At 45.7% G+C, this 18,401-nt stretch overlaps 2 protein-coding genes across 2 annotated transcripts; both read left to right on the top strand.

Moving 5' to 3' along the window:
* LOC110435887 (vegetative cell wall protein gp1-like) lies at positions 2,629–4,101 on the top strand. Its single transcript, XM_021461984.1, has 3 exons — positions 2,629–2,673; positions 3,336–3,777; positions 4,079–4,101. Exons 1-3 carry the CDS (start codon positions 2,629–2,631, stop codon positions 4,099–4,101), a joined length of 510 nt encoding a protein of 169 aa, XP_021317659.1.
* On the top strand, positions 11,623–12,883 carry LOC8060045 (probable carboxylesterase 17). Its single transcript, XM_002450585.2, has one exon. The coding sequence runs from the start codon at positions 11,639–11,641 to the stop codon at positions 12,764–12,766; it is 1,128 nt and encodes a 375-aa protein (XP_002450630.1). The 5' UTR covers positions 11,623–11,638; the 3' UTR covers positions 12,767–12,883.

Raw genomic sequence — 18,401 nt, 5'->3', positions numbered from 1 at the left:
ATCTCCTATTGTGAGATCAAAGTTTGGTTGTGTGTTTTCGCATCCATGTGTATATGGTACCTGCAGTAGATAATGTACATCATTTAGTAATGTTAAATTTAGCAAAATTCACCTATATTTGTAGCAAGTCCATGGAAAATAGATTTATCATAAACCAAAATAATTATTGAAATTTACATTACCTGAAAGTTATTCCCATCCGTAGTTTAAGTGATCTGTAATACTTTGTACTCCAGTCTTAATTTTGTCCTATTCTTTGCCTGCATTTAGTAATCAATGATGATATGTCATTCACAAGGATAAAGTTGAAGCATCATAAAGAATGAGTATTTGATATTATAGCCAGTCCTAGCCACCACATCAAAACTGGTAGTTCAAGTGATATTGTTTTGAGTAGCAATATTTGCAGGAACCTGATCTTCAAATTGCTTACATGTATTTTACAATTGCACTAGCTGCATGTATAAGTTGCACTATGTCAAATACGCTATTTCTTTATTTTTGTTTTGTAATTTATTTATTTTTAATCAGAATATAGTTAATTGTATGTCTGCAATTAATTGGTTTTTCTTTTGTAGTTGCAACATGATTTGTAGCTTCTAAACAGTCAGGTGTTATATTCATTGTGAAGTTTCTATATGATCATGTTGTTGATGTATTCAAAGCAGATGTAAAAGGGCATGCATATATGCAGGTATGTAAAAGGGTTTTCTAAACAGTCACCTGTTTTATGCAAACTTTGTTTCTTTTTCTTTATGTATCCTTCTTTCTACCTTTATTCCACATGAGAACCTCCAAGTGCTGGATCTATTACTCCACAGTGAGCAACCAGGCCACGCCCTGCTATTTGATTAAGTACAAGTAGCAGGACATCTTTTTCATCCTAATTGTCTTTTCCTTGGATCTAAATTCTCCTATTCTTTGTTCTAAATTGCTGTTATTTTTTGTTGCTATTTGAGAAAGTAGATTGAAAAGATTGAGATACTAACCTTTGGTGATGAGGTATAGTTCAGCCTTGTAGTGCTTCTTCTTGAAAATTTCATGTTCTTTTGCAATCTGATATCTTCCACTTTCCTCTGCTCTGCGTGAGGAGAGCATAGGCTTTCCCCATGCACATCAGATCTGTTTTCTTCTCCTTTGCATCTCTCACAATTCTGTGTCCTATTTATGCCATGGATTGCCGGGTTTGGCCTTTTTATTATGGGTTGATGCTGTTAATGGATCTTTTTTCTTTTATTATGGGCTGTACAGAAATTACAATGGGTTTGCTCTACATGGGCCTCTATGGGTTTATGCTGTTAAATGGGTCTTTTTCGTTTTATTATGGGCTTTACAGAAATTATAATTGATTTTCTCTACATGGGCCTCGTGGGCCTCTTTTAGAATGGATGCAACCAACAATCGTGTGCTAGCTTGTTATAGAACACATAATTTCTTGTTCTATTGTAAATCATGTGTTTTACCCAACAACCATGTGTTTTCTTATCCTAAAACACATGGTTTTTTGTCTGTTACAAATCGTGTGTTTTGCACCCGACAAACAACTATGTGCTAGCTTTTGCTAAAACACACGAATGTTCAGTAGACAGACTCTAAAATAAAATATTTCTACGTAATTTACTCCCACTACTACGTCTTGGAAACTCCAACTGGGGTTAACCACACTGCACAGTTTTCTTCCTCGAAAGTTGACATTAAGCGTGAAGAAAATTGTTATAAATTTTAATATTCTACTCGAGCGTTGAATATGCTATCTTGAGGGTGCTACTTGATATATATATCTATACACTACCGGACAGCGGCTCTTTGCCTAGCGCCGCGGTATTTCCCGAGCGCGGAAAACAGAGCGCTCGGCAACGGTGGTCTTCCCCGGTGGCCGGACGAACACCGCTCGCCGAAGACACGCGCTCGGCAAAGACTCTAGTTTGCCGAGCGACCGCGCTCGGTGCAAGTCCACGCTCGGCAAAGGTGACGTTTTGCCGAGCGGTCGCGCTCGGCAAACCTAGTCGCTCGGCAAATGATTGACGGTCACCAACGTCGGCCCGTATCGTGTCCTCTGCCTAGCGCCCTGCCGTTCCCCCCTCGGCAAAAAAAAAAATTCGCCGAGCGCTTCATATATCCCACTCGGCGAAACTTTGATTTGCCGAGCGGCCACACCGGCGCTCGGTGAACCCAAAAAAAATTATTATTATTTTGGCTCCCAATTTTTTTCTGTAGATTTGGTATAGATCTATTGACCACATATTGAAATTGTAGCTTTTTTCCGTACTTTTTGCTATATTTATAGTGTTTATGTCTATTTTTTGAATTACTTTTCGAAAAGAGAATTTGAACTACAAGTCATTAGAATCTTTGGAAAAGGTGAATGGAAAATTAATATTCTTCTTAGGGAGCGTAATTTGAGGCGCCATGCAAGTGCTCACATGAAATATCGAAGGCCTAGTTCACGAGCCACGACGATTTAGTTGCGGGTGGATGGTTTTAAAATTCTAAATAAACGAGACCAAGTCCGGAAAATTTGAAACTTGTCCACTTGTCTTGTTATGGTATGTGTAGGCTATGAAAAAATTTTGAGAACGTTTCATTGATGTTTACGTTTAGGATTGTTGAAACCCAAGACTTACCCACATGAGTTCTATAACTTATGTGAAGATGTTCAGGGTTTCAACATTCGTAAACTGAAACGTCAACGAAATGTCCTCAAATTTTTTTCATAGGTTGCAAACACCATTCGAAGACACCTGAACAAATTTTGGATTTTTCGGGAAAGTTTTTGTTTTTTTAGATTTTTAAAACAATGCACTCGCAACTAAACAGTCGTGTTTCCTAAACTCGGGATTCGATATTTCATGTCATGACTTCAATGAGGCCTCACATGACCATCACTAACAACATTATCATTTTTCCAATCATAATTTCCACTCATGCAATGGATTTGTAGGTCAAATTTTCCTTTTGAAAAAAAAAATCAAGAAAAGGATAAATATCTTTTAAATATATCAAAAATTAAAGAAAAAATCTAAATTTTCAATATGATGTCAATAATGATCTTTAAGATCCACACAAAAATTTCTAGATCGAAAAACACAAAAAAAATTAGAAACATTTGCCTAGCGCCGTTAAATACGCTCGGCAAACAGATCTGCGCTCGGCAAAGGAAAAGTGGCTGCGCGGGCGATTTCCCGCTGGAAAAATTTCACCCCGAAAAAAAAAACGTTGCCGAGCGCAGGTGAAAAATGCCGCTCGGCAAACAACTCCAGTGGACAAAAAAAAAAAAGAAGTCAACACTCTAACACACACAGACACTCACTCACTCTCTCATCTCTCTCTCCCAGCTCTCCCCGTCGCTCGCCCTCCGCGCGCCCTCCCCGTCGCCGCCGGCCCGCGGCCGCCGCCGGCCAGCCGCCGGCCCCCGCTCGCCGGATCCGCTCCCCCCCCTCCACTTCCCCCCGCCTCCCCTCGCCGAATCGACGCCGGCCGGCCGCCCGCCCTCCCCCCGCCTCGGCCCCCCGTCCCCGGCCGCCCGTCGCCCCCCGCCCCGGCCGCCCGTGCCCCCCGTCCCCGGCCGCCCGTCGCCCCCTGCCCCGGCCGCCCGTGCCCCCCGTCCCCGGCCGCCCGTCGCCCCCCGCCCCGGCCGCCCGTCGCCCCCCGTCCCCGGCCGCCCGTCGCCCCCGTCGCCTGCCGGCCCGAGGAGAAGGGGACTGTGGGCTGTGGGGAGCGCCACCGCCGTCCCCCACCACCTGAGGGACCTGGTCGAGCAGGAGCAGGCAGGGCCCTGTTCCCGTGCTCCTCGTCCCCCCCACCCCGGCCGCCCCTCACCACCTGAGGCAGAGCCCCACCGCCGTCGTCCCCGTGCCCGTGCTCCTCGTCGGCCTCGTCCCCGTGCTCCTCTTCGGTTCACCGTCGGCCCTGTCCTTCTCTACTAGGTAATAAGGCACTCTGGTTGCTTGGGTAAAAAAATATTAATTTGTAAGCCTTAGGTGCAAACTGTGATAAGCCCGACAATGATTATATGAATGTGATGTCAATGCATATGCAAGTCTGGTTGCCGGTCATCGTGCCGTTATGTTTATTGCAGGTTTTGGAAAGCTTGCCGTGTAGGGAGGTGCTGCCGAAATTTTGAACTAACCTATATGCTATTTTTCTACAGAGCAAGACCCGGTCCGAGCCTGCCCGGAGTACCTTGACGACCCCTACTGTCTTCCTCGACGTCACCCTAGGTATGAATAACCCCTCTTCTTGTCCCCCATGTCCCTGTATCACGTAACCTGGTTAGGCGTCTCCCGTTCGAAAGGGATACGACTGGAGGTATGCACATCTTTGCATATCTACATCGTATCTGTTTCGGATTGTCCACGTTTTTTGGACAGCCCGTGGATGTGTAGATGGGTTAGTTTCCATGTTCCGCTCCTATTCGAGATAGAGTTTCGGCATCACCTACCTGTTGTTCTCCAGATACACACTCTCCCTTACAGGACGTGTATCAGGAGAACAACGGGGAGGTGCTGCCGAAATTCTGTCTCGAAGAGGAGCGGGGCATGGAAACTAACCTCATCTACGCATCCGCGGGTGGGATTAGGACCTATCCTCACCCATTAGATAGTAGGAGTGTGGGGCCTTTATGTAGACTGAGTGGGTGGTTTCATTATTGGGCTAAAGGATGGAGGACCGTCAGTGGATGTACGACGGCTGGAGAAGCAAGCATGATGTGGACCTTGAATGGGTGAACAAGACCAATGATTTCATGGAGGCTACATTTGGCGATGCTCCAGCATATGTTCAACTAAAATGTCCCTGCGCCAGGTGTGATAATAGGAGGGCGGCTAACAAGGAGAAGATGGGTCTGCATCTGTTCAACAACGGATGGACACAAAACTATCACGTGTGGACCTATCATGGTGAAGTCCAACGTGTGAGAGAGGAGGTGGTGAGGCAACGCCTCGAGGCTTGTGATGATGATGCCGGGGTAGCGGACTGGTTAGATGATGTTCAACAAGCCCAGTTCGCTCAGTCACGTAATAGGGAGGAGATGGAGGAAGATGCACGGAACTTCTATGAAATGTTGGACGCGGCTGGGCAACCCCTTCATGAGCACACAGATGTATGTCGTCTGGATGCCGTTGGACGCCTATTAGGGTTGAAGGCAGAATTAAAGATTAGTCGAGATGGCTTTGATAAGATGCTGAAATTAGTTGGCAGTCTGCTTCCAAAGCCCCACAGACTACCACTGAACATGCACGAGTCAAAGAATCTCCTCAAAGCACTTAAGATGCCTTATGAGCAGATACATGCTTGCCCAAAGGGGTGTGTCCTATTCAGGAATGAACACGCGGATTTGAAGTACTGTCCGAAGTGTAAGTCCTCCCGGTATCAGGAGGTGCCCTCTGCTGATGGTGAGAAGGAGCAGCTCCCGTATGCCAACAAAATCCTACGGTACCTTCCATTCTTACCAAGGCTACAAAGGCTATACATGACCGAGGAATTCGCGAAACAGATGACCTGGCACAAAGAGGGCAAACGATACAATCCTGACAAGATGGTGCATCCCTCCGATGGTGAAGCATGGCGCTACTTCGATGACAAACATCATGATAAAGCATGTGAGGCTCGTAATGTCCGTGTTGCGCTAGCAACAGATGGGTTCAATCCTTATGGTTTGATGTCTGCCCCATACACATGTTGGCCTGTCTTTGTTATCCCCCTTAATCTCCCCCCCGGGGTCGCCTTTCAGCGACAACACATATTTTGCTCGTTGGTCATTCCTGGACACCCGGGTAGCAATATGGGTGTGTTCATGGATCCTTTGTGGGATGAACTGATCAAGGCTTGGGAGGAAGGTGTATGGACATACGACCGAGCTACAAAGAGGACCTTCTTAATGCACGTATGGTACCAGTACTCAATGCATGACTTCGTGGCGTATGGATTATTTTGTGGGTGGTGTGTTCACGGGAAGTTCCCATGCCCCATATGCAAGGAAGCTTTGAGGTTCACCTGGTTGAAGAAGGGCAGCAAGTTTTCATCTTTCGACAAACATCGTCAGTTCCTGCCTGTTGACCATCCATTCAGACAAGACGCTAAGAACTTTATGAAAGGGGTGACAGTGACAGACCCTCCACCGCGGATGCTGACTGGTGCGGAAACTCGTGCTCGGGTAGAGGCGCTTGTGGAGGATCCAGAAGGTGGTTTTGTGGGATATGGTCAGCAACATATGTGGAGTCATAAGTCAGGCATCACTAGGCTCCCCTATCATGATGACCTTCTTCTGCCACATAACATTGACGAAATGCACACTGAAAAGAATTGGGCCGAGGCTCTTTTTGGCACCCTCATGGACACTGAAAAGTCTAAGGACAATCCTAAGGCTAGAGTGGACCTCGCAGAGTTATGCGATCGGCCAAAGCAGGTGATGCAGCCTCCTCGAAACGGCAAGAGATGGGTTAGGCCTAACACGGACTTCGTCTTGAACATCGAACACAGGAGGGAAATACTTCGGTGGATGCAAACACTAATGTTCCCAGACGGGTATGCAGCGAATCTAAGGAGGGGAGTGAACTTATCTACTCTACGAGTTAATGGGATGAAGAGTCATGACTACCACATATGGATTGAGCGGCTTCTTCCGGCGATGGTTCGAGGCTATGTCCCAGAGAATATGTGGGTAACGCTAGCAGAGTTGAGCTATTTCTTCCGCCAACTTTGTGCCAAGGAGCTACCAAGGACTGTCGTTGCTAACTTGGAAAAAATGGCACCTGTATTGCTCTGCAAGCTGGAGAAGATATTTCCACCTGGCTTCTTCGTAGCCATGCAACATTTGCTTATTCACCTCCCCTATCAGGCGCGTATGTGGGGGCCCGTGCAGTTCCATTGGTGTTATCCAATCGAGAGAACTCTAAAGAAGGTTCGGGAAAAAACTGGAAATAAAGCAAAAATTGAGGCGTCCATTTCAGAGGGATACGCTGTGGAGGAGGTGTCAAACTTTATACAGAAGTACTACACTGAAAAACTTCCTAGCGTGCATAATCCACCTCCTCGGTACAATTCTAGTGAAAATGAATGGAACCTAAGCCTTTTCCAAGGCCAACTCGGAACCGCAAGTGGGAAAACCACTAAGAGGCTGAGCAATGAAGAGTGGCGCAAAATCATGTTGTATGTGTTGACCAACCTTGACGAGGTGGCTCCATACATACTAGAATTCGTCAACCAATTCTGGCACGAAGCAAGGGACATTGAACCTCAAGAAGAAGATGCCCTACTTGAACATGGTGCCGGACCAGGGATGCCAAATTTCATTTCATGGTTCCGACAGAAGGCCCAAACCGATGCAACTATGAGTGACGAACTGAGACACGTTGCCCAAGGTTGTGACTCTAGGGTTGAATCATGTAACGGTTATGACGTGAACGGATATCGCTTTCACACAGCAAGCTATGAAAGCAACCGCCCCAATCGGAGAACCACAAATAGTTCTGTGTCTACCGCCGGTAATGATGGCAAAGATTATTATGGCAGAGTCGAAGAAATATACGAGCTTACATTTCATGGTTCGAAACTGATTAAACCTGTCATGTTCAAATGCCATTGGTTCGACCCTAATATCACCGAACTGAAGCCCAATCTCGGGCTTGTCGAAATTCGTCAAGATTCCGTCTATGCAGGCTCAGATGTCTATATTGTGGCCACACAGGCACGCCAAGTTTATTACTTGCCATACGCCTGTACCAAAGATGAACTTAAGGGATGGTATATTGTGCATAAGGTGTTGCCACACAATAAACTACCCGTCCCAAATGATGAAGATTACAACTTGATTAACCCAAATACATATGATGGAGAGTTCTATCAAGAAGAGGGGCTTCCAGGGAGTCTGGTGATAGAGTTACCTGGAGATGAAATGGAAGTAGACAATGAAATGGATATTAATGATGCCGAGTTACCTGGAGATGAGGTCGCCAATGAGAAGGATTTAGAAATGTTGAATGGACTACATTTAGGCAATGACAATGAACCGAACATGCCTCCTTCGGATAATCTTAGATGGTTGGACAATATTGATAGTGACGAGGAGAGAGGACCTCCAACAAATGACAACAATGATGAAGATTATTTCTAACACATGTAATTTCTTCCTTATTTATTTTGTACCAATTTCTAATAATTTCTTCCTTATTGTCTGGTACTAATATTCCTTATTTGTTTACTTGCAGGTGATTAGGCAAAGATGCCTGGTGGTCGTGGGAGGCAGGCACACGTGTCCTCCTTTTACGGCGCGGAAAAGGCGGCGGTGCCCCCAAGGACGCGGACGAGGACGAGGACGAGGACGAGGACGAGGACGAGGATGAGGACCGACACGTCTGTCGGCAACCCCAGGGCACGTCGTGCCCTGCTGCAGCCTACTCGGGAGACGGTGGAGGAGGTGACGGACGAGGAGGAGTTGCTGGTGCAAGGGACGGACGAGGAGGAGGCTTTGGGGGAGGGGGCGGGGCATCAGGGTGCGAGGGACGAGGCAGGGGACGAGGCGGAGGACGAGGCGGGGGACGAGGTGGGGGACGAGGCGGGGGACGAGGAGGCAGTGGGGGATGGAGCTGGTTCCTCTGGTACGTCGACAGTCTACTTGCGAGGTCCTGCCAGGATCCCTGACGCTCCGGCACGGGAGCAACGCCCAGTGATTCGCCCCGTTGGGCTAGCGTAAGTAACTTGAGATGTTTTTACTACTACTTCAGTTCAAATGTGGAGGGAAACTAAATTTTTTACTTAATTGTGCAGGAACTGGGAGGTTGTGTCTGGTGTTGCTGGCGTACGAAGCGTCAACGGCATCCTTGGCTTGCTGTGCAAAAAGCACTACCCTGGCCTTGTCTTGTACAGGGATTCGCGTGAGCCTGCCTTCACGTTTGACCACTACGAGGTGGCCCCGGACCCTGACTACCGCAATGTGGCGGAGAAGGTGAAAGCAGAGTTTTGGGTAAGTCTCCTTCCAAACTGTTATTGCATTCATACTCTTTTTTTTGGAATAATGAAAGGATAACCCGCGTTTGTATGCAGACTTATTTCAAATGTGAGGAGGGAGCCGAGGTCAGGGCGAACCAGGTCCTTATCAAGTCCGCTAAGAAACGCGTCGTCGACATGCATCACGAGGTGAAGTACCAGTGCGCCATAACCTACAGCGGGGAGAAACTTGGGAGAAAGCTTGATAAGAAGCGTGCAAGACAGATCACGATGACCCGAGAGCAGTACATCGAGGTGGTCCAATAACATTGAGTTTCATTCGTTTTAATATTAAGATTGCTTCTTCTTATATGTCAAGTACTTCATGGACCGGTGCAGGCGATTCCAGACTGGTGTCGTTCGTTTCCAGACTGCTGGGAGAAGATCGTGGACAGGTGGTTCACTCCAGCCTACATTAAGCAGCATGAAGCTCTCCGGGCGCATCGTTTGAAGATGAAAGGTCCAGCACACCATCAGGGCAGCCGCAACCTCTCCCAATACAAAGCCGCATGGGTATGCAAAGCCTAGGTTGCTTTCTTTTTTGGTGCCACCTTAGCGACGTTCTAATCAGGTTTCTGTCTTTTTTGCAGATGAAGGCACATCCAGGGAAGGACTGCAACGACTTCAAGGCGTTCTGCATGTCCCACTTGGGCAAGTCGGGGTCGGAGGTGGACTACACTGGGCAGGAACCACCCACGGCGTACACCAACCCGGAAATCGGCGAACGGATCCGGGAGTACACGGTGGCGGCAAAGGCACGCCATGGGGAGGAGTACGATCCGTGCACACAGGAGATCGATGTAGATCTCGTCATGAGGCAAGGAGGAGGAAAGAAGCACGGGCGGATGTGGATTGCCAACAGCGTCATCGACAGTTCCGAGCTCTCCCTCACGCGGATCCGAGCAGGTAGCGCCGCCACTGACCCACCCATACGTCCACGGGTGAGCTCTTCACAGCACCAGGTCGATGCACTCCAGGTTAGTCAAGGGTGACTTGCTGTCCATTAATATTTACACCTTAGTTACGTTTGGAAAACTGAAACTTTGGTACTATCTGTTGTAGGCCGAGCTACAAAATGAGAAGAAGCAGCGTGAGGAGACAGACGCGAAGCTTGTGGCCACAAGTGCGACGGTGGAGGCCCAGAATGCGGCGCTGGCAATGCAGCAAACAAGGCTAGAGGAACTAACGAAGTTCCTAGCAACTGTTGGCGAGAAGTCCGGTTTGTCCTTGCCACCAGAGCTCCTCCATCCCCTCCCTTTGCCGGTGCCTGTTCTACCTACTCCTGTGAGTATAATAAATCGATTGCTTTCGCTTCTTTGCACAAATTCTTTCTGACAAATTTAAGCGGATCTTTTTGTTTTGCAGCAACAGTCGGCGGGTTCGAATCCTACTCCTGCAGCAATTGCAGAAGGCATACCCTCACCAGGCGTTCAGTACCCACCAGGCGGAGCCCCAACGTCTTGAGATGCAGTGGTAGTGCTTGTTGTGAACTTGTGTTGTGAACTTGTGGAGACAACTATGCACTTTGTGAACTTGAGCCGCACTTTGTGAACTTGTGGATGTGAACTTGTGACATTTGTGCTATATATGTTGTGCTTGTTGTGGTGAATGTGCCAGTGGTTGTATCTATGGTCTGGATAACATATATATATGTGTGTGATTTTTATTGTTTGATCAGGTGGATTGGAAAATAAAAATAAAAAAAACTGTTTTCTGTAGGTTTGCCGAGCGCAAATGACCATAACGCTCGGCGAAGATGTGCTTTGCCGAGCGCCATGACCATCGCGCTCGGCAAAGCTGGGAAGAGGCAGCGGCTCTGCACAGGCAGGTTCCCAGCTTTGCCGAGCGCGATGGCCATGGCGCTCGGCAAAGGTAGAGATTCGCCTAGCGCCGTTATAAAAGCGCGCTCGGCAAAGTTACTAGATTCGCCTAGCGCCGTTATAAAAGCGCGCTCGGCAAAGTTAGTAGGTTTGCCGAGCGCGCAAACACGGCGGCGCTCGGCAAAGTTGTTTCTTTTGCCGAGCGGGTTGACGCTCGGCGAACATTGTAGACGTGACGTCGACGATAACGTTAACGACTGTAACGACGTAACGGCGAGGATACTTTGCCGAGCGCGTATGTCGCCGCTCGGCAAAGTAGGCACGAGAGAAGCCGAGCGAGTTGGAATAATCGTGCTCGGTGAAATTCTTCGCCGTCAAAAAATTCGCCGAGCGGGGTTCGCCTAGCGCGCCGCTCGGGGAAGCCTTCGCCGAGCGTGTTTCGGGCTTCACCGAGCGCCTCGTGCGCTAGGCGAAGAGCCGCTGTCCTGTAGTGATATCCCGTAAATATATAAAAACGGCATCTCCAATCCCTTCTGAAGTCAATACCGAACACATATATGTTATCTTCAGCTGCATCGACCCCACACCCACTCGGCTAATCTTGAACATCATAGAAATCATAGAAATATCGGATCTTTTGAGTTCTTAACACAATGAAAACATCATAATGAAAACACGTAATATAATTATATGAAACCGACATCTCTCCGATCTTTTGTGAAGTCAAAACACATGGTTGTTTTGTCTTCATCTGCATCGACGACGACCCATATATTATTAAGGGCACCAACTTTGCTTCTCAGGAATCACACACCTGCATTCCATTTCCACCAATGTCGTCTGAAATGAGCTTCCAAAGAAGCTGGTGCTCCTTCGTCTTCTTCCCTTCCCTGCTACTGCTAGCGACAATTGCTCAACTGGCCACCACAACCTTAGCGCAGGCCAGCCCTAACAGCACGGTGGTCGAGGAAGTACCAGGCTGGCTCCGCATCTACTCCGACGGCACCGTCGAGCGGCTGACACCGCCGGGAGGGGAGGCTATCACTGCCATCGTCCCACCGTACTCGGAGCCACGCGGCGGCGTGACCGTCCATGACATCTCCACCGACCGCGGCATTGACGTCCGTCTCTACCTCCACGAGGCGGCTGCAACTGGATCCCGGCGACCAGTCCTCGTCCACTTCCACGGCGGCGGCTTCTGCGTCTCCCGCCCGTCGTGGGCACTCTACCACAACTTCTACGCTCCTCTCACCGCCAAGCTAAAAGTCGCCGGCATCGTCTCCGTCTACCTCCCGCTCGCGCCTGAGCACCGCCTCCCGGCGGCCATCGACGCCGGCGACGACGCGCTCCTGTGGCTCCGCGACGTCGCGTGTGGCAAGAACGTCGGATACTCTGCACCGGTGGAACGTCTCCGAAAGGCAGCCGACTTCTCCCGTGTATTCCTCATCGGCGACAGTTCTGGCGGCAACCTTGTGCACCTGGTAGCCGCACGTGCCGGCGAGGACGGCATGGGTGCCTTGCACCCGGTGAGGCTCGCCGGCGGGGTGCTCCTCCATCCGGGCTTCGCCCGGGAGAAAAGGAGCCGGTCGGAGCTTGAGAACCCTCCGAACCCGTTATTGACCCTGGAGATGGTGGACAAGCTCCTGGCTCTTGGACTACCGCTGGGGGCCACCAAGGACAGCCCCTACACGTCGCCGGAGCTCGCCGCCAAGGCCGTCGAACATGTCGCGATGCCGCCATTGCTGCTGATGGTTGCAGAAAAGGATTTGCTTCGTGATCCGCAGGTGGATTATGGAAAGGACATGGTGCTTGCCGGGAAGGAGGTGGAGACGAAGCTCAGCAGAGGGGCTGTCGCGCACGTCTTCTATCTCAACTTCGTAGCGGTGGAGTCAGATCGCCTTACATCGATTCGAACAAAGCAGTTAGTTCATGCGATCAAAAACTTCATCAGTCACCATTGACAGGAATCTCAACGACACTACACACAGTCATGTACTCATGTGTTTGTATCATCTATCTATCTTTCCGATTTGTTCATCATCGTGTATATGGACATTATATTGTGGCAAGCAGCGTTCACTCATCATAATCGCATTCATTAATTTGATTTTCTACTTAATAAGCATATGTTTTCTTACGCATGGCTTGTTGAATGTTTATTAAGTATAAGAAAATTGATACATTATTTTATATTATTTTTTAATAAACATTAGTTAAAAACGATGTTAAACTCCAACAGTTTGCTAAAACTCACTTAGCAAATCTATAGTTTTGCTAAGTCTCAAACCAAATACCAAGTGAAAAAAGAGGCATTCTCTAACAATTTGCTAGTTGGACTTGGCAAAAGAACTTGGCATCCTAAGATTTTTATAAAAATCACAAAATTGAGCCTCCAACAAGTTGGCAAAACTAGTTGGCAAATTGGGATACACGTGATGCCAAGCGATAGAGGACTTGGCATATTTTGCCAAGTGAAGAGAGAATTTTGCCAAGCTCACAAAATTGCCAAGTAGTTTTGCCAACTTGTTGAGGCTGTTTTTTGTAGCTTTGACAAAAATTCTAGAATATCAAGTACTTTTAGTAAATTGTTGGAGTTGTCCAGAGGCATCACTTTTTTTTTCTAGCCATGGTAGGTGAAAAAGCCGACATGTCTTGAATTATTTTCAGAGACTGACCTTGATTTCTAAAGATGATTGTTGTTACAAGCTGCATGCACCTAGATATTTTCTCCAATTTTAGGGAGAGTTGATATATTAGAGACAGCTCTAGGAAATAAAAAGACAATTTTAGTGGTCTTTGAAAACGCTGATCATGATTACAAATCGATTTTTTGCCATGGTTTTCCTCACCTTTGAAAATAGGTGCAGCACAAAAAATTATAAAATTTTAATTGAAGTCAAATAAAGATGAATTTTATGTCACAGTTATAGTCCTTCATAAGATCAACTTTATAGCTAGTAAAATTTTTCAGGTGAAATTGTTTGGGGTCCTAAATATATGAGTTATTCTAAAATTCAACTTAGTATCAAAACATGTTCTGTTGAAAAGTTAAATAGTACTAGATGAGATCTACAAGTTAATATTAACTTTTTCATTTGGGATCATCTAGATCCCTAAATACTAATTTGAGATCATCTAGATCTTCCTAAATGCTTATTGTTATTTTTAAAGCAGATATGCATTTCTTTAATGGTTTTTACTAGCAAACCACAGATTAATTGCATATTTCTGATCTAAGGGAGGTCGAAAACCCCTAGAGATCAATTTCTAAGGTGTGGTTCCATACCCGTTCCGTACCCATCACTACAATTGATGACTTTTAGAGTCTTGACAAAATGATTGCAACAAAGATTGATGCTGATGCTGATTTGTTGTAACAGAAAAATATTATTCTATATCTGAAAAGTAGTGCCGATAAATTCAAGCGAATAGAGCATAGAAATCCGATGTGGTAGTATTCTGCCAGTGTGCATGCAGGATGCAGCAAATGTAATCTGCCAACAATATATCTAATAAAACCATGTGCAAGTAGTATTAGACAATATTATCCTTCCACGTTTAGTGTAAATTAATGGCTGCAAAGGAAAGTCAATGGATCTCACACAGCTACTCGTTTTCTAGCTCAGTATGGCACTGGAATACTGTTCTTTTTGCTGGAAGAAGACTTGTAACGCCAATTGGATGGTCTTTGAAGTTTGACCCCACACTAATACTGATTATTAATTAGAAAAGGTGGGCTGTATTTTCCACCGACAATTTAATTTCCAGTGGATGTTTTTATACTATCAGCCTTATTTTATTGGTACATATTTTACAGACACGTATGCGTCGGTATTTTTCAATGAAATTATCATCTAGCTTGATATCGTAACAAACTAACAACCTTGAGGTGCGAGTAGACTTATGTTAGGAGAAGGTATATGTTTTGTTTCTTTCTGATGCGTAGCATCCGATTCAGTTTTTACTTTGGGAAAAAAATATTCTGTCTTTCATTTGTAGTGGGTACATGCATGTTACGTTAAGATGACACTCCTTTCGTCGTTTATATGGTTTAGTGCAAACTAATTGGTAAAAAACTATAAACTGCTTAGTAGGGGTTTTCCCCCTTACCAACATATATGCACAGCAGCGGCGTCAACCCGTCCCCGTCAGACATGGGTGGATGAGTAGCGCGGCCCCGGCCGATGCGTGTGGAGGAAGTGTCCGTGCGGCCCAACTAGCGCGTTGATGCGGTGACGGCGGGGCGGCCCCGGATAGAGCTCACACAGGAACAGTGTTACCCTGACAACCTGACCCCAGCCATCGTCTCAGTGGCACCGCGGCGCCAGAGCACGTCCCTGGCATTTCTGGCAATTTAAACCCTGCCTGCAATGCGGCTGGTTCCATCCACGTGTGGTGCTGGGTGGTTACTCTGTTTTGACGAAGAGGCGAACAAGTTTATGGAAGAACACCTAAGGACACATGCCCTCACATTATGAACCATAGGATTCTCATTGAGATTCGTTCCCAGAAGGAGAGACAATAGAAATTGTCTCTCTCCTGCTGGTCATGAATCTTACAGCGAATCCTGTAATCCACACTACCGTTTCTCGAAACATTTATACAAGGAGGCTGACAATGCGCAATCGGGCTACGTGTCTTCTTCCTCGCCCGCCTTCTTCCTCCTCACGCTCTTCCTGCCCCACCGACGCCTTCCTCCGCCTATGGCCAACTGCTGGCTCGCCAATGGCTAGTGCCGGGCCTAAGGGGTGTGGGCTGAGATGGAAAGTGGACAACTGATTTTCTCATGGCCGAAGTAGCTGTCACTCCCCATGGTTCACGTTAGAGCACCCACTAAGGGTTGAACTTCCTTGCGTCAGCAAGGCTCGAGATCTACTAAGATGTTTTTCGATACAATACTAAATCGTCTCAAATAACACCAAGTTAGACACACCCTAAAACCATAAGTATAATTATACACATTGGAAAAGCGTATCAATAATCATATATAGTCACATAAACATGCTTCTTGATACGATATTGTAAACATCTCGAAGTGAAATAAAATTAGATGTGCCTTCGGTCAGTAATATGTAGAGAGGCCATAAAAATTTTGAAACATCCGTTACATATCTAAGACCTCTCGTACACACCTGTGGTCTTGGTTTCCACCGAATCATATTTAGACCTAGTTTAGTTCATCACGAAAACCAAAAAGTTTTTAAAATTTTCTGTCAAATCGAATCTTTCGACATATGCATGAAACATTAAATATAGACAAAAATAAAAACTAATTGCACAGTTTAACTGTAAATCGCGAGACGAATCTTTTGATCCTAGTTAGTCCATAATTTGACAATATTTACCACAAACAAACGAAAGTGCTACAGTAGCGAAAACCAAAAACATTTCACATCTAAACAAGGCCTTAGATTACGTTGTTTGCAAAGTCATCTTGCCCAGACAGATCGGCATGCCGCAATTTGCAATGACAAACAGCACATTTTAAGATAGAATAAAGAAAAACAAAGTTTCTATGTAATACCAAATTTCTTCACCAAAAACAGGCTCATACTGTTGTTTATCTCTAATTTTTGCATCACATGATAAACGCATATAACACCAAGGAATATTCCACATAAACTCAAAATTGGCAACATGAAATATTCCTTTCCATTCCAAATTTAAGCCGTTTTGGGTTTTCTAGATACAAACTTTTTACTATGTATCTAGACATAGTATATATTTAGGTGCATAGCAAAAATTATGTACCTAGAAAAGCATTTATGGCTTTACTTTAGCTACCTTTGTTTCCTCCATTACCAAAATTTTGAGACAACTAGATAAGCATGGTTTTTGACAAAAACTGGAGGTAATTAATAAGTAGACTAAAAAAAGAATTCTTCCAGGCTACCATGAAATTGACTGTCAGCTAAATCTGGCACAATAGAGACACTACTACAGAATGAGGCATTAGTTGATGCCCAAAATCGCAAAAAACCTCGGTCTTTTTGCGGCCCGGGGTTAAAGGCCCCTTTAACACCGGTTCGTAACACGAACCAGTGCTAAAGGGTCCTGCCCAACGGCTACTGACAGGTGCTGTCAGGGCAGAGACCCTTTAGCACCGGTTCGTGTTACCAACCAGTGCTAAAGGGTCCCCTTTAGCACCGGCCAGTGCCATGGGCCGAGGTAAAGCCTTTAGCACCGGTTCATAACACAAACCGGTGCTAAAGGGTGACCCTTTAGCACCGGTTTGTGTTATGAACCGGTGCTAAAGGTCCGGTTTATAGGCCAACTACCTCCTCCCCTCTGCCCATTCGAAACTGAGAGCACCATTGTTGTTCTCGGAGCTTCCATTTTGTTCTTCTTGCTTGGTCTTCCTTTGTTATTCATCTTCGACGCCCATCGTTGATCTTCTTCGACTCCGTCATCGTCTCATTGTGCTTGGAGGTGACCAGTGGCGAAGCTAGAGTAAATTTGAGGGTGGTGCACTTGCCTTGTGGGTGCATAAACATGTCTGCTGAGTGGTGCATATATGGTGAAATTTTAGTCAATCTCACTGTTTTTATATTTCTTGGGTGGTGCATTAGCACCCACTGCTGCCTACCTACCTTCGCCCCTGGAGGTGACTAACTGCATCCTTTCTTGTCTTTGTCATGTTGTTTTTGGCTTGTGATTTTCCCATCATTTTTAGCTCAAATTCACTTTGTTATTTTGAATCATTCACTTGAATTAGTATATATATATATATATATATATATATATATATATATATATATATATATATATATATATAGTGCATTTTTTATACTCCCGGGAGTAGTTACTCCGATCAACTCTAAAGTATGTACCGTTCAGGTTCCTTCCAATTAGGAGAAGCTAACGGGTTCAGTAGCTAACGGGTTGAAAAACATCAAGAGATTCATGCCGATTCCTTAAAAAGCGGATCAGGTTCTTTAATTATTTGCTTTTGACATAGGTGAGGTTGGCCATTCACACGGCCCTTTACTTTGTATGCAGAAGTATACTACTGAGAATATACTAGTTTATAAAAAGTATGTACACATACTCTAGGGTATAAATACATACTAATATATTACTGATACATTTGATTAGTGAGTATGAGTATATTTATTAAGGGTGTGTTCACGACCATTATAAAGTATGTATTCATACTTAAATTTCATACTATAAGGAGCACATATTTATACTTGTCTGGATACGGGAGTATATATACATGCTAGATGAGTTTGAAGTATGAACACATACATTTCATGGAACGTAAGAATCAAGGTATAATAAAAGTGTACATAATTGGACTGTTTTCTAAATCATCTAAAGAAACATTAGGGTGTGCTCAAGATTAGGCAGATGTTGCGCAGCACTACTTGCTACTACATCCATCTTTTGGCTGATGATTGGAGCTCCAAGAATGTCGGATGACGATCTGACAACTGCTAGCATTTTCTAATAAATCTCTACTGGCCGCCGCTGAAGAAATTTTTCTCTATGTTCTGTGATATCTGAATCAAACAATTCACTCCATAATAACGAAGGCTCCATCTAGATTAATCTGCTGAATTTAACAAAAAATATCTATGCAATGAATGCAACAAG

This window comes from Sorghum bicolor, chromosome 5 (genome assembly GCF_000003195.3).
Source record: "Sorghum bicolor cultivar BTx623 chromosome 5, Sorghum_bicolor_NCBIv3, whole genome shotgun sequence".
Classification (NCBI taxonomy): Eukaryota; Viridiplantae; Streptophyta; class Magnoliopsida; order Poales; family Poaceae; genus Sorghum; species Sorghum bicolor.
This window is presented reverse-complemented; position numbering and strand designations above follow the sequence as displayed.